Below are 12844 nucleotides of genomic sequence, written 5' to 3'. Positions count from 1 at the left end.
TGGCGTGGACCCCGGCTCGGTGCAGGAGGGCAGGGACCGGGCCGGGGGGGGCTGAGCCCCTCCTCGCCGCAGCTCCGCGGTGCCCAGGGTATCGGCATCCCACCGGCACCGCGCGGGACCTGCAGCACCGCGGCCTCGGCGCCGCATCCCCGGCGCAGGGAGCGGTTCCCACAGCTGGCGCAGGAAAACAGGGATGCCGGCGGGTTTGATATATTTATTTGACAGTAAACAAATGGAAGAGCTGCCTCCGGCGCGGCTGCCGCCGTCCCTGGCTCGATGCTGACACCCAGCGCTCTCGCCCAGGAAGGGCCCGCGCTCGGCACGCCGCCGCCCTCCATCAACGCCTCCAGCGTTGGGCAAAAGCTCCAGCGACCGTGTTTTAAATCTCTAGATATAAATCTCTGTGCACACATACATATACCCCTGATTCCTGCAGCGATGCACAGCCGCCTCCGCCGCCGGGGTCCGCGGGGGCCGGGCAGGGGGGCTCCGCCAGCCCCGGGGGGCAGCGGGACGCGGCCCACGGCGTTGCAATGGGGCCGACGTGGTGCTGGGCGTGGGGCTGGGCTGGGCGCAGCGCCGTGCACACGTCCCACAGCGCGCAGCACCCCGGGGTGCCCGGCGAGCACCCAGGCACCGTGCACCCCCCGGGGTGGCCCCGGGGCTGGGGAGCGGGGAAAACCAAAAAAGCAGGCGCCGCCCCCCGCTCCGGCCCCCGGCGCTGCTGCGGACGCTGCGAGTTGGACTTTAGCGAGAAGGAAATGTTTTACAGGCCATAAATCCTCTCGGAAGCAGGGGGAGGGGGAAGGCAGTTGTGCAATTCCCTGTGCTGGGGAAGAGGGGCGATGCCGGCCGGGCCGGGGGGCCGGCGCCGTGGGGAGCCGGGCCGGGGCTCGCTAGGTGCCCGCCGGCGAGTCTGTCTTCTGCTTCTTCTGCTGCTTTTTGCCTTTGTTTTTGGGTTCGGCTTTCTCTGGAATAGAGCAGAAGAGCAGAGGCTGGCGGCGTGGCGGCCGCTGGCATCCCGCCGCCCGCCCGGGAAGCAGCACGGAGCGGCCAGCATCCCGCACGCTCCGACCGCACCGGGCCTCTCCGAGGGCTCCCAGCTCTCCCCGCCGGGTCTGCTGGCTGCTCCGGTCTCCCAGGCAGCTGCCACCCACGGCGGACGCGGCTCGCTCCGGCTGCGCGGCGGGAGCCGGGCGCAATGCCACGGGGCACCGGAGCAGCCGCTCCTTGGGCGCCGGCTCCAGGCTTGCTGCATCCAGCCAGGGAGGACGGGAATTTCCCCCAAATCGATGACACCTCGTCCCCAAGGCTGCGAGTTACGGCTCGAGGCGGAGGGGAAACCAGGCCCTACCCGCTGTCGGCAGCGGGGTTATCTCTGGCTGGCGATGCTCCGATGCAGGAGCCCTCCCGGCCCCCTTTGCAGCCCCCGCGCAGCCTCTCCTCGCCGTCCCCCCCGCCTGCTCCCTCTCCCCCGCTCGCCGTCTGCCCCGGGCTGCCTCGCGCTCCCCCCTCGCTGCGCCCGTCGCTCCCTGCCCGCGTTCGCCCTCTCCCGTCGCCTCCTCCGACGCGTGCTTTTGCACAGCGAACCGCAGCTCCAAGCCGCCGAGCCCCGCGCCGAGGCCGCCGGCTGCCGTCCCTTCCCAGGGATCGCGTGCACGCTGCCTTTCCGCCAGCTCCGCAGCGGAGATTTGTTAAAGCAGCTTCGGTCCGGCCAGTCGCATCCAAAAATGACTTCGGCCATTGTGAATGGGGCTGGGGGCCCGGGGCGACCCGCGGAAACCCCCCTGCCGATGCTCCCTAGCTCTGTGTTCGCCCTCCAGGTGCTTTGGGGACACCGGGATTTTGTGCCTTCCCCCCCCCCGGGATCTCCAAGCGCCCTGTTTACGGCGGCAGGGAGGAAAGCGGCAGCACGGCAGCACGGGTGCCCGTGGGGCAGCCGTGGTGCCGCGTCCCGCTGCGGCGGGGGGTGCCAGCACCGCTCTGCAGGCGCGTTGCCGAAGGAGGCAGCGCGGGAGCCCCGGGACACGAGCGAGGCACCATGCTCACACTCATCCTAGCTTAGCTCCGAATCGGACCAGCCCCGAAAGCTGCCGCCGACGCAGGGAGCGCCAGGCACCGGAGGCCCGGCCCCGCTCCCGGAGCAGGCAGGGCTGAGCGGGGCCGGGCGCTGCGCCGAGCCCTCCCCAGGCGCCTTGCCACCCCACGGTGCAGCACAGCACAGCACGGTGCAGCACGGCACGGCACGGCATGGCATGGCACGGTGCAGCATGGTGCAGCACGGCATGGCATGGTGCAGCATGGTACGGCACAGTGCAGCACGGTGCAGCACGGCACGGCATGGCACGGTGCAGCACGGCATGGCACGGTGCAGCACGGCACGGCATGGCACGGTGCAGCATGGTGCAGCATGGTGCAGCACGGCACAGCACGGCGCAGCACGGTGCAACATAGCACGGCGCAGCACGGTGCAACATAGCATGGCGCAGTATGGCGCAGCACAGCACGGCGCAGCAGGACCGGGCGGCTCGGCGCCTGCACCGGGGCTGCTCCGCACACGTGCCCGCAGAGGCAGCTTTCCGCAGAGCTGCAGAGGAGCCGCCGCCTCACGATGCTTCGGGGCTGAGACACGGGTGCCGGGGCCAGCGGCAGCCCCATGGGCCGCGCTCACCTCCCGGGCGGTGCTTCCTCCCGCGGCACCTCCCCGTCTGCAGCAGCTCGGGGCAGGCAGCATCCACCGCGGCGGTGCCCATCCCCTCGTGCGCCCGGCTCTCCCAGTCCCGCTCGCAGCTGTGGCCCTCCCCGGCACCCCAGGGCCCCGGTGTGCACGGCTCTGTGGGCAGCGGGGCTGCGGTGGCCCGCATTTCGGGGGGGGGGAGGAGGCACCGCTTACCTTGGCACTCGCGGGCGCCGGGCCGGGCGGCGGTGCCGGGCGGGCACTGCCGCAAGCACTGGCCTTTGTGCAAGTAAAACTTCTCTTTGCATCTCATGCAGAAGTCCCTGCTGAAGCAGCTCTCGCAGCTGGGCGACCGGCACCCTGCGGGGGCAAGGGCCGGTGAGCGGGCGGCGCCCCGTGTCCCGCGGGACGGCCCCGGGCGGGCGCGGCGGGGGGGACGCGTCCCGGCCACGTACTGGTGCATCTGTTGAGCTCGAGGCCTCGGGCGCCGAAGTAGCCGGGGGGGCAGGTGTGGACGCACACGCCGTACTGGCGGATGCCGTCCCGCCGGATGAGCAGGAAGAGCCGGGGGTGGCAGGCGACGCAGCCGTTGTCCTCCGAGCACAGCACGCAGCCGGTGCAGTTCTCCAGCGAGCCCGCGCTCGCTGCGGGAGGCAAGCAGAGGGGAGAGGGGCTGCGGCCGGCCGCGAAGACCGGCCTCATCGCCCGGCGGCGGCAGCGCTGCCCCCCCGGCCGCCCGCGCCGTGCACCCAGGCTTTGCAGCGCCTCGGGGCTGCTGCTGCTGGAGCCGGGCGCCCGGGAGCCGGGCAGCCGAGCCGGCAGCTGTGCTAACGCCGGGCTGGCTGCTGTCGCCGGCCCCCTGCCCACCCGCACGGCCGCGGTCTCTCTGCGTGCCCAGCACCGCCGGCATCCCCGGAGCAAGCTGCCCCGCTGCCCCGCGGGCAGTGGACACCCGCGCTGCACCCGCTGCCTTTGCACGGCTCGCTGTGCAGGCGGTGCCAGCGCCGGGGCGCAGGGGTGCATTAGCATTGCCGCGTTAGGATGCTCTTTTGCACCTAACGAAGGCCGAAGGAGGAGGCTGAGCTGGGCAGAGCAGCATCCCGGGGCTGCGGTTGGTGAGGCCGGAGGCTGATGTGTGGCCCTGGGGTTGCAGCCCGCAGCTGGCAGCGCCGGGCCGGAGCCTGGGGCTCGCGGGGGTCCCGCACGCCCGAGCTGTGCGGCGGCAGGCGGAGGGAGCGAGCGGGTGCTCGCAGACGGACAGGCAGCTTGCAAAGTCCCCGCTGCAGCAGGCTCAGCTGCTTTCAGGAGCAAAATCGCTCGGAGCTTTAAAAAAAAACCCTAAACGAGGCATTTGCAAAGGAAGCGGGTGGTGAAGCTAGGTGGCTGCTGCCAGCCCGTGGGCAGCGAGGAGCCCCGAAACGCCGGGGGACGGGCGCGGACCTTTCTGGGACGGCACCGCGCCGGGACGCGAGGCGGCTGCCACGGCTGGGAGCGCTGGCGGCGGCTGCCGGCTCCGGGCGCCCGCTACGGACGCACCTTGGATCCATTAAGTTGTTATGGTGTCCGTTCCATATTTACCAAACGCTGACAGCATTTGTGTTCCTGGCTGCAGCTGGAGCAGCTTCCCTGGAGACCAAGGGATTTACGAGCGTCTTTCCCTTCCCTAATTCCTTTTGCTGATTCTTTCTAGCTTGGCTGCCCGGTGCCGCTGGAGCCGGGAAGGGCTCAGCAGGGCTTCCCCAAACACCCTCTCGCTGCCGCCGGCGCCGCGCGAAGCCCTCGCTGCTGGGGCAGCGCCGCGTTTCGGGATGCTCCCGGCCGGAGCGGAGCGGATGGGGAGATGCAGTGGCGGCGGGGAGGGATGGGGCAGCACTGCTGCTGCTGCAGGACCCCTCTGCGGCGCGGGGCACCTCCCCGGGGACGACCGGATTGCACCGGGGGCACAGCACGGTGCCCCCCACGTCTTGCACCAGCCCGCACCGGCCAGCGAGAGCTGCCCGGCCTCCACGGAGCCCTTTCCCACGGAGCCCTGTGCCATCCCGGTGCAAGCCGGATGCAAAACCAAGCTGCTCCTGATGCACGGCCGAGCATCGGCCCCAGCCTCGCAGCCTGCCGCGGGCCGGGTGCCACGAGCCCACCGTGCTCAGCCGGCCCTGCCGTGGGGCAGAAGCCCCCGTCCCACGGCCCGCCGGCAGGGCAGAGCGGGTTGCACTGCGGGCAGCGCCCGGCGCCCGCCCCAGCCGGGCAGGAGAGCCTCTGCTCCGTCCAGCCAGCCGCAGCGAAAGGATGGGCTAAGAAGAGCCAAAAAAGCACAAACCGAGCACCCTCGAAGGCAGCCGAGAGGGGAAACGCCAGAGGTGGACTTGGCTTCCACGGCGGGCCGGGGCACGCGGGGGGCCGGGGGGCTCTGAGCTGTCCCGCTGCGGGGAGCACGGGGCAGGGGAACGGGCAGCGCTGCGGGCATCCCGCCGCCTTCCTTCCCCTGCGCTTAATGCATCAAGCAGAGAATTGAAATATTGGGAAAACGGCCCGTCCTGCACTACCCCAAATGCCCCCTGCTCCCGCGGCGCTCGCACGGCTGCTCCGCGTGCCACGTCCCCACCAGACCGCGGGGGACAAGGGACAAGACCGAGCAGGTAATGCCACTGCCACGGTGCTCTGCTTTTCCCGGTGTGGGGAAGAGCGGCCGGTCTCCGCAGCTGCCCGGCTGCTCTGCGCTGCCCGGGGTGATGCCGCTGCCACTGCACGCGTCCTACCTTGCTTCTTCCGCTGGCTCTGCGCGAGCATTTCCACGGCGTTGAAGAATAACAGCAGCAGGCAGATGATCCCCTGCATCTGGGCAGGAGCGATTTCGGACGGGGCGGCAGTCAGACCGCGCGGGCGGCCGGGGGGAGCGGGAGCGGGGCGCAGGGCTCACAGCATCCCGCCGCCGGCAGCGCGGACCGCAGACCCCGGAGGCGGCGGCTCAGGCCAGGGGTGCTCGCATGGTGGCCGGGAAGTGCCGGCTGCTCCGGAGGCTCTGCCTTTTTATCGATGCCAGCCCCCCTCCTCACCCGCCCCCCCGCTTCGAAAATAGTGATGGTAAAAAAACCCCGCAGCAGCAGCGGGGCGACGTGCAGGCGAGTCGGCCGGAGCCCCGGCGGGGAGCCCCGGGCTGCGAAACGCGCCGTGTCCCGCTGCCGCTGACTGTGCCGGTGCCATCCCGGCGCCGGGGTCCCGGCGAAGCCCCCTGCGATTTGGGGGGGTGGAGCCAGGCGGGTAACCCCGCCCGCGCCAGCCCCGCCGGCTCGGCCCCCCTCTGCCGTGCCGGCCCCCCGGCTCCGGCGGCGCCCGGGGGGAGCCCACCGCGGCGTCCGGCTCCCTGCGCCGGCTCGGCCCCGGCAGCTCCGCGGCAGCCGTGCAGCCGCCCTCGCTCTCCCCGGCTCCCGCCTGACTGGGATTTTCCGAGCGCCTCTGCGCCCCGCAGCGCTGCCTGGCCACCGCCTTCCCGTGCCGCTGCGGCACGCTCGCTCGGGAGCCCACGGACACGGGGGCGTGGAAAGGGCCCCCGGCGAGGGCAGATGCCGGCGGATGTGCCGGGGCTGGGGAGATGCCGTCCGGGCGGCTCCAGGGCCCCTGCAGCCGGGAAACCTCGGCAGGGCTCGGTGTGCGACGCAGGATCGCTTCCCGCGCTTGCCGCGAGCGTGCCGGCGCTGGGGCCGTGCCCGGCGCTCCGGCTGCCCTCGGCCACGGGGAGCTCAGGACCACCGGAGCTTCCCTGAGGAGCTCCGCGCGCTTGCCCAGAAGTGACGACTCCGCGTGCCGGCCCCGAGCCAGGAGCGGGGCCTTGCGAGGAGCCTGGCGGCCGCGCGGCGTTTGCAAACCGTGCCACGCTCCTGCCTGCAGCCTGACCAAACCGTGCCACGCTCCTGCACGTGGCATTTGCAAACCATGCCATGCTCCTGCACACAGCATGTGTGAACTGTGCCACGCTCCTGCATGCAGCATGAAGAAACCATGCCATGCTCCTGCACGTGGCATTTGCAAACCGTGCCATGCTCCTGCACACAGCATGTGCGAACTGTGCCACGCTCCTGCATGCAGCATGAACAAACCATGCCACGCTCCTGCACGTGGCATTTGCAAACCAGGGCACGCTCCTGCACACAGCATGTGCAAACTGTGCCACGCTCCTGCATGCAGCATGAAGAAACCATGCCATGCTCCTGCACGCAGCGTGTGTGAACTGTGCCATGCTCCTGCACGCGGCGTGTGCCATGCTCTTGCACGTGGTGTGTGTGAACAGTGCCATGCTCCTGCACATGGCATTTGCAAACCAGGCCATGCTCTTGCACGCGACGAGACTGAACCGTGATAGGCTTCTGCATGGGGTGTGAGTAAACCATGCCATGCTCCTGCACGTGGCACGAGTGAACCGTGCTGCTCTCCTGCACGTGGTGTGTGCAAACTGTGCTGTGCTCCTGCATGTGGCATGAGCCGAACCATGCCATGCTCCTGCACATGGTGGGCGGGAACCATGCCACACTCCTGCACACTGCGTGTCCGAACCGTGCCACTCTCCTGCACACGGCATGAGCAAAGTGTGCTGCTCTCCTGAGCGTGGCGTGTGAGAACGGTGCTGCTCTGCTGCACATGGTGTCCTGCCCTTCCTGACGGCCTCCAGTTGGTCAAAGACGAGCATTTGTTCGACGCTCCCTTGCAGGACGCAGTGGTCTCCGTGGGACGTCCTCACATCCCGCAGGCAAGGCTGGGGGCCTCGGGAGCGGGGCAGCTCCCACCGCTGGCACGCCGGGAGCCGGCCCACGTGTCCGGTGCTCTGCCCCCACGCAGGTGCCGTCCCGAGCCCCGCCGGCCCCTCACCCAGGCCGGGCACCCGGGATGCTCCAGGCTGGCCCTTCCTGGGAGAGGGGAGCAGGTCTGGGGGGACGGGACGGGATGGGATGGGACGGGACCCTCGTCGCCTTGTGCTGTTGTGCCGGTCACTGGCGGCATCGCCTCGCCGGGGCCCTGGGAAAGCAGAGCGACTGCTGGCACGTCGGGGTCTCCGCCTCACCGTCTCTGTCCCTCCCCGGGGTTTTTATCCCGTTGTCCCTTTTCCTCACCTCCCTCCTTGAGCTTCTTTCTCCGCTGCTCCCACCAGGCACTGCGAGGTTTCCTTCCCGAAGAGTTAACGGTTCAGACAGCGAAGCAGCCGCTCGGACCCCGTTGGCCTCGCCGTAGGAAACCGGCAGTAATGACGGTTGGGATTGCTTTATTTTTTCTAATGCCAACGCGCAATAAATTGAAAAATTACCCATAAAATGCAGGTTTTCAGCGTCTGGCTCAACGCTACTTTCCGTAAACAAACAAGCCCACACCAACGCGCCCGCATCCCTGGAGCCCGGGGGGGGGGCACGGCGAGCAGGGGGTGCGACGGCGCCAGCGTCACCGCGAAGCAAAGCCCTTGCACCGCTGCATCACCCCGGAGCCGCGGCCTCGGCAGAGGGACCGCAGCATTGACAAGTTTGGGGGTTTTGCAGGTTTAGGGATGTGCTTTTAGCTGGATTTGCCGTGTAGAGGCACCGACCCCCCCGGGCGGCACGTGCACCTTGCAGAGCGGCTCTGCGCCGGGCCGGGGCTCTGCGGAGCACGGGGGAGCCTCGCCGGGGCCGCGCGGCTGCTCGCGCTAACGAGGCCTCCGCGGGCGCCGAGGGCGGACGCATCCCGCCGTGTCCCTGGGTTTGGCTGTTATCACCATTCCTCTAAAAGCTGCAGTGCAAATGGATGAATCGTCAGCAGCGATTGAGGAGGCGGCAGCAGCGGGGGGAGCCGGGTGACTCACAGCCTCCGGGGGGGCCGGGGCCGCCAGCCCCGCTGGCAGCGAGCATCGCCCCGCTCCCCGCGCGCCAGCTCGGAGGAATGCAATGTTCCTCCTCTTCCTTCCAAAGCGCCGAGGAGAAAGTGTCCAGCGGGATAATTTGGGAAGTCTGTGGGCGCTCCCATCGCGGCGCGGGGCACGAAGCCGCCGGCGGGCAGCATCCGCCGCGAGCGCCCGGACACCGGGGACGTTTCTGGCAAAGCGAAAATGAAATGTTTTGGAGCTGGTTGGAAAACAACGGGCAGAAGAAAAGGGCGGCGGAGCAGGGGCCGGAGCAGCCCCTGGGGCCACCAAGGCGGGCAGGACTCTGCGGCGGTGCACGGGCGCGCGGGGAGCCGGGCCGGGGGCTGCCTGCGAGCGGGGGCCCCGGCGCCTCCGCAGCGACGAATGTGGGTTTGATCAGGGCGGATTTGAAGGGGTGGCCGTGGATAAGGGAGAAAAATATTTGGCATTCTTCTCCCATCATAACAAGCCCAGATGCTTGGACGGTGGCAGCCCTCTTCCCACAGGAATGGAAATCCGCAGCCGCCGCCGGAGCCAGCTCGGCACAGGACGCTTCCCCAGGGCTTGCGAAACGCCGGCAGCGGCCCCGGCCGGGCGTCCCGCCGCCCCGGGCTGCAGCATCCTCGCCCGGGGCCTCCCGCTCCCGCGAAGCTCCGGCCGCTCCGGCGGGGGTTTCCCGGGAAGGCCGGAGGCACCGGGGGGCCGTGCAGGGTGCCCAGAGCCCCCCAGGGCGCGGATGCACCTGGAAACGCGCTGGAAAGGCCAAAGCGCGGCTTGTGTCAGCCCGGTGCGAGCGCCGTGCGCCCGAGCCCGCGGTGGGAACAGCCGGGCTTGCAAAGCCGCCGGGCGAGCTCCGGGATGCAGCCGGCTCTCCCGGGCGGAGGGGACGGATGCTGCGCGGCCGGAGCAGCCGGTGCCGCCCGGGATCCCAGCTCCGGCTCTGCCAGCCCCATTCCCCCCCGGCAGCCGCGGCGCTGCCAAAACGGGAGCCGCTCCCGGCGAGCAGGATTGGTGCTGAGCGGCGGCGGAGGCAGAGGGGCAGGCGAGGAGGAGGAGGAGGGAGGTGGCGGAGGAAGGCGGCGGCGAGCAGGCGGGCGGGAGGGTGTCGAAAGCGGATTCCGCGCCCTTGCCAGAGCGGCAGATTCCCAGCGTGTGTTTTATCTCTCCGGCTTAGCCCCTCGGAGGCAGCGTGTATTAAACGGCTCGACTTTATATAACGGGAATAATTGAAACAATATTCCTGCTCCCGCTCGCCGCGCCGGCAGCCGGGAGCGCGGTGCTGGGACGGCCTCCGCCGCACGCGTCCGCTCCTTGGCCAGAGCCGCCCGGCGACGGAACTGCAAGCAGAAGCCGGGGCAACGCTTCGCGTAAGCGAAACCCTGTGCAAAGACCAAAACCGGCGCCAAAATCTCCCGGGGTTACACCTATTCCCCAGTGCCCAGCCGGGCGGTGCCGGGAACCGGGAACGGCGCTGCGGCGGGAGCGTCTCCCAAGCCGCCGGGCACCGTCCTCCGGCAGCTCCCCTGCCGCGCGAGCCGCGCGGGTGCTGCTGCGGGGGAACGCGCCGGCGGCGTTTCCGCCTCTGGCCCTCTTCGAGCCTCCCAAGGAGCGTTCGTGCCAAATAGCAATTGGGTTTCTTCTAATAGTTGGGCTATTTAGGGAAACGATTGGGAAAGACGGGGCAAGCGCCAGCGGGATGAGTGTTCCCGGCTGCCCGTGATCCAGCGCCCGGACGCCCGGCCTTTCGCAAAGGGCCGCGAGGTGCCTGCGCTGCGCTGGCGCTCGTCGTCCCTGGGCTGCGGGGACATGCGGGAGCCCAAGCGGGAGCGGGAGCGGGCGGCCGCCGTGCCGGACCCATGGGAAAGGGCGGCACGATCCCGGGGCAGAGCCCCGACGCCGGCTCGGCACCAGCTTCCCGACCCGGAGCATCCTCCGCGCGCGGCTCCGGCCCCGGCGTGCGTCACCGTGACCCGTACGGGCTTCCCTCCAAACTACTGAGAGGAGGGAGGCAGGCTTTAATATTCCTGAAGTGAAAATGGGGTGATAATTATATTTAGTCGGCGTCCAGGGAAATCATTACCACCCGGCGGGGCTGCGGGCGGCCCCCCCCGCGCGGCTGACGTCAGGAAGCGCCATAAAGCGACGTGAACCTTGGAAAACACCGCGAAAGGAGGAGAGGGAAAGAGCAGAAATTGCAAAGATGTTTATTTTAGTGAACAGAAAAGCGGCGAGGGCAGCAGCGGGCGGCCGGAGGGAGCAGGACCTGCAACCCGCAGCCTGTTTGCGGTCGGGGCCGGGTTTTAATACCACGGGAGAGGCCGGGGGACGCGGTGCCGCAGGTCGCTGCCTCCGGTTCAGGGCGAGCAGCGACGAGAAAATATTCCCCTCTCCCTTTTTTTTTTGCAGCCCTTTATATCCTGTTTATGCCACTAACAAATTAAATTTTCAGGAGCTGGAATAAAAACAAAGTTAGCTGTAATATGTTTGGGCGGTTTAAGACGCCGTTGCCTTGCGGGAAGCGGCGGGCGCTGGGCCGGGGCCTGGCCACGGGAGCACGGCGAGGCGAGCGGAGCCACGGCGATGCCGCGCACGGGGCTGCTCCCGCGGGGACGGGGACGGGGACGGGGACGGGGACGGGGCCGCAGTGCTGCTCCAGCCCCAGCACCGTGGGCAGCATCACCCAGCCCGGCCGGGCGCGGAGCAGCTCCAGCAGCCTCTGCCTCATGGAAAGAATTCCTCAGTCGGGAATTTGAGCAAAAGCAAGATTAAATGAGGGAAAAATGTATTCCAGGCTGCGACACCAGAAAAAGGACGTTTCCAAGCGTCCCCACCCGGCCGCCCGCCCCGGCGCGCGAGGTGCCCGGCACGGCCTCCTCGGTGCACGGTGCCTCGTGCCGCGGACGGAGGGGATGCTCGGAGGCCACTGGCCCGCTCTGCTCTTTAATAACGTCGTTTCGCTAATTGGGCTCCTCCGGGGAGGCCGCAGGACCAAGCGCCAGCGTCCCAGCGGATGGCTCCTCCGGGAGCGGGATGCCCATTCCCAGGGCGTCTCCGCACGGCACCGGGAGCGGAGCCCGGCTGGGGACGGGGCAGCCCGAGGCTCTGCAGCCCAAATTCACCCAAATTTGTGAAAATCCTGTGCCAGCACCCCCCGTGCACTTTTCCCCGGCCGTTTCCCAGCCGGGAATTGTCCCTGCTCGCCGGGAATGCGGCTGGCGATGCCCCCAGAGCCCGTGCACCCGGAGCGAAGGCCGAGGGGCTGCCGAGGGCCCCGGCGTCCCGCCACCACCGTCCGGCGCGGCTCTGCTCCGGGGGGCTTGGGCCGAGGCCGTGGGGCCGCCCGGGTGGGCAGCAGCCAGCCCAGCAGCCTCTCGTTTAGCTCCAGACTAAAGCAAACACAGCGCGAGACCGCCGAGACCACAAACAAGTAAATAGGATTGGATTCGATATTTTAATATATTTTTTTAAATGGAAAAAGAAAAAAAAGAGAAGGGGGATGAGCACTCGTGTTTCCCACTCATGCGGAAGGAATTTGCCGGCGGGAAGGGGAGGGCGACGCCAGGGATCCCGCGCCCGGGGCTGCACCGGGGCCCGCGAGGGCGGACGAGCCCCGGCCCCCCGCACCCCCCGGCTGCCCGCGGGCGCTCGAGGCCCGGCGCCTCCGGGGGTTTTGGGAATCTGCCCGGCCACGTGCGTCCGGCTGCAAGAGCAGGGTGGCAAACGCGAGGGCAGAGCCGCTTTGGGAACACGCTGTTAATATCGGCGGGCAGATGCGGGGAAACCAGCCAAGGCTTTGGAAGGAATCGCAGAAAATTCTTGGTCCGGCCCGTCTTTTCCACAGACGAAAAGCCCCAGGGCTGAGATGTGCTCTGCTCCGCTGCGTTTCCCAGGCATCCCGCGGTGCTGCTGCCGGGCGATGCCCCCTCGCTCCGGCGGGATGCTCGCCTGGATCGCCCTGCTCTTCCCACGGAGCTCAAACACCCCTGGGCGTTTCACCCGGCTGCTCCAGGCTGCCCGGTGTCCCGCTGCATCCCGCAGAACCGGACCGTGTCCCCGCGGACAACTCAAGCATCCTCTTGCCCCGACCCTGCATCCTCCTCCCAGCCGCCACGGCTCGCGGCGGGACGCCAGGCGCGGTGCGAGGGGCCGCGGGGGGGGACAGCGCGGCTCCCCCGGCCGGTGCCCACGGCGAGGGCGGCGGTGGCGGCGGCAGCGTCCCCGCACAGCCCGTCCCCGGCTCGCACCAGCCGGGACAATGACAATGACAGTCGCAGGAATGTGTCTGCGATTTTAACGAGCGGGGAACA

The 12844-nt window shown here is 69.1% G+C and overlaps 1 protein-coding gene across 1 annotated transcript; it reads right to left on the bottom strand.

The window, feature by feature from the left end:
- Positions 1–209: 209 nt before the first annotated feature.
- RSPO4 (R-spondin 4) lies at positions 210–5975 on the bottom strand. Its single transcript, XM_026107056.2, has 4 exons — positions 5434–5975; positions 3133–3321; positions 2894–3037; positions 210–970 (listed from the first exon to the last, which is right to left on the bottom strand). Exons 1-4 carry the CDS (start codon positions 5510–5512, stop codon positions 897–899), a joined length of 486 nt encoding a protein of 161 aa, XP_025962841.1. The 5' UTR covers positions 5513–5975; the 3' UTR covers positions 210–896.
- Between the last annotated feature and the right edge of the window lie 6869 nt (positions 5976–12844).

The sequence above is a fragment of the Dromaius novaehollandiae genome, chromosome 16 (assembly GCF_036370855.1).
Source record: "Dromaius novaehollandiae isolate bDroNov1 chromosome 16, bDroNov1.hap1, whole genome shotgun sequence".
In the NCBI taxonomy this organism is placed as follows: Eukaryota; Metazoa; Chordata; class Aves; order Casuariiformes; family Dromaiidae; genus Dromaius; species Dromaius novaehollandiae.
The sequence above is the reverse complement of the archived record's forward strand: the minus strand, read 5'-3'. Positions and strand labels throughout refer to the sequence as shown.

What these genes read in the sequence shown, in the direction of transcription:
- RSPO4 (XM_026107056.2), bottom strand. Translation starts at nt 5,512, where the DNA reads ATGCAGGGGATCATCTGCCTGCTGCTGTTATTCTTCAACGCCGTGGAA. An exon ending in CGAGCTCAACAGATGCACCA is followed by an intron (nt 3,038 to 3,132) that starts GTACGTGGCCGG and finishes TTGCCCCCGCAG; the next exon opens with GGTGCCGGTCGCCCAGCTGC. An exon ending in CGGCGCCCGCGAGTGCCAAG is followed by an intron (nt 971 to 2,893) that starts GTAAGCGGTGCC and finishes GCTCTATTCCAG; the next exon opens with AGAAAGCCGAACCCAAAAAC.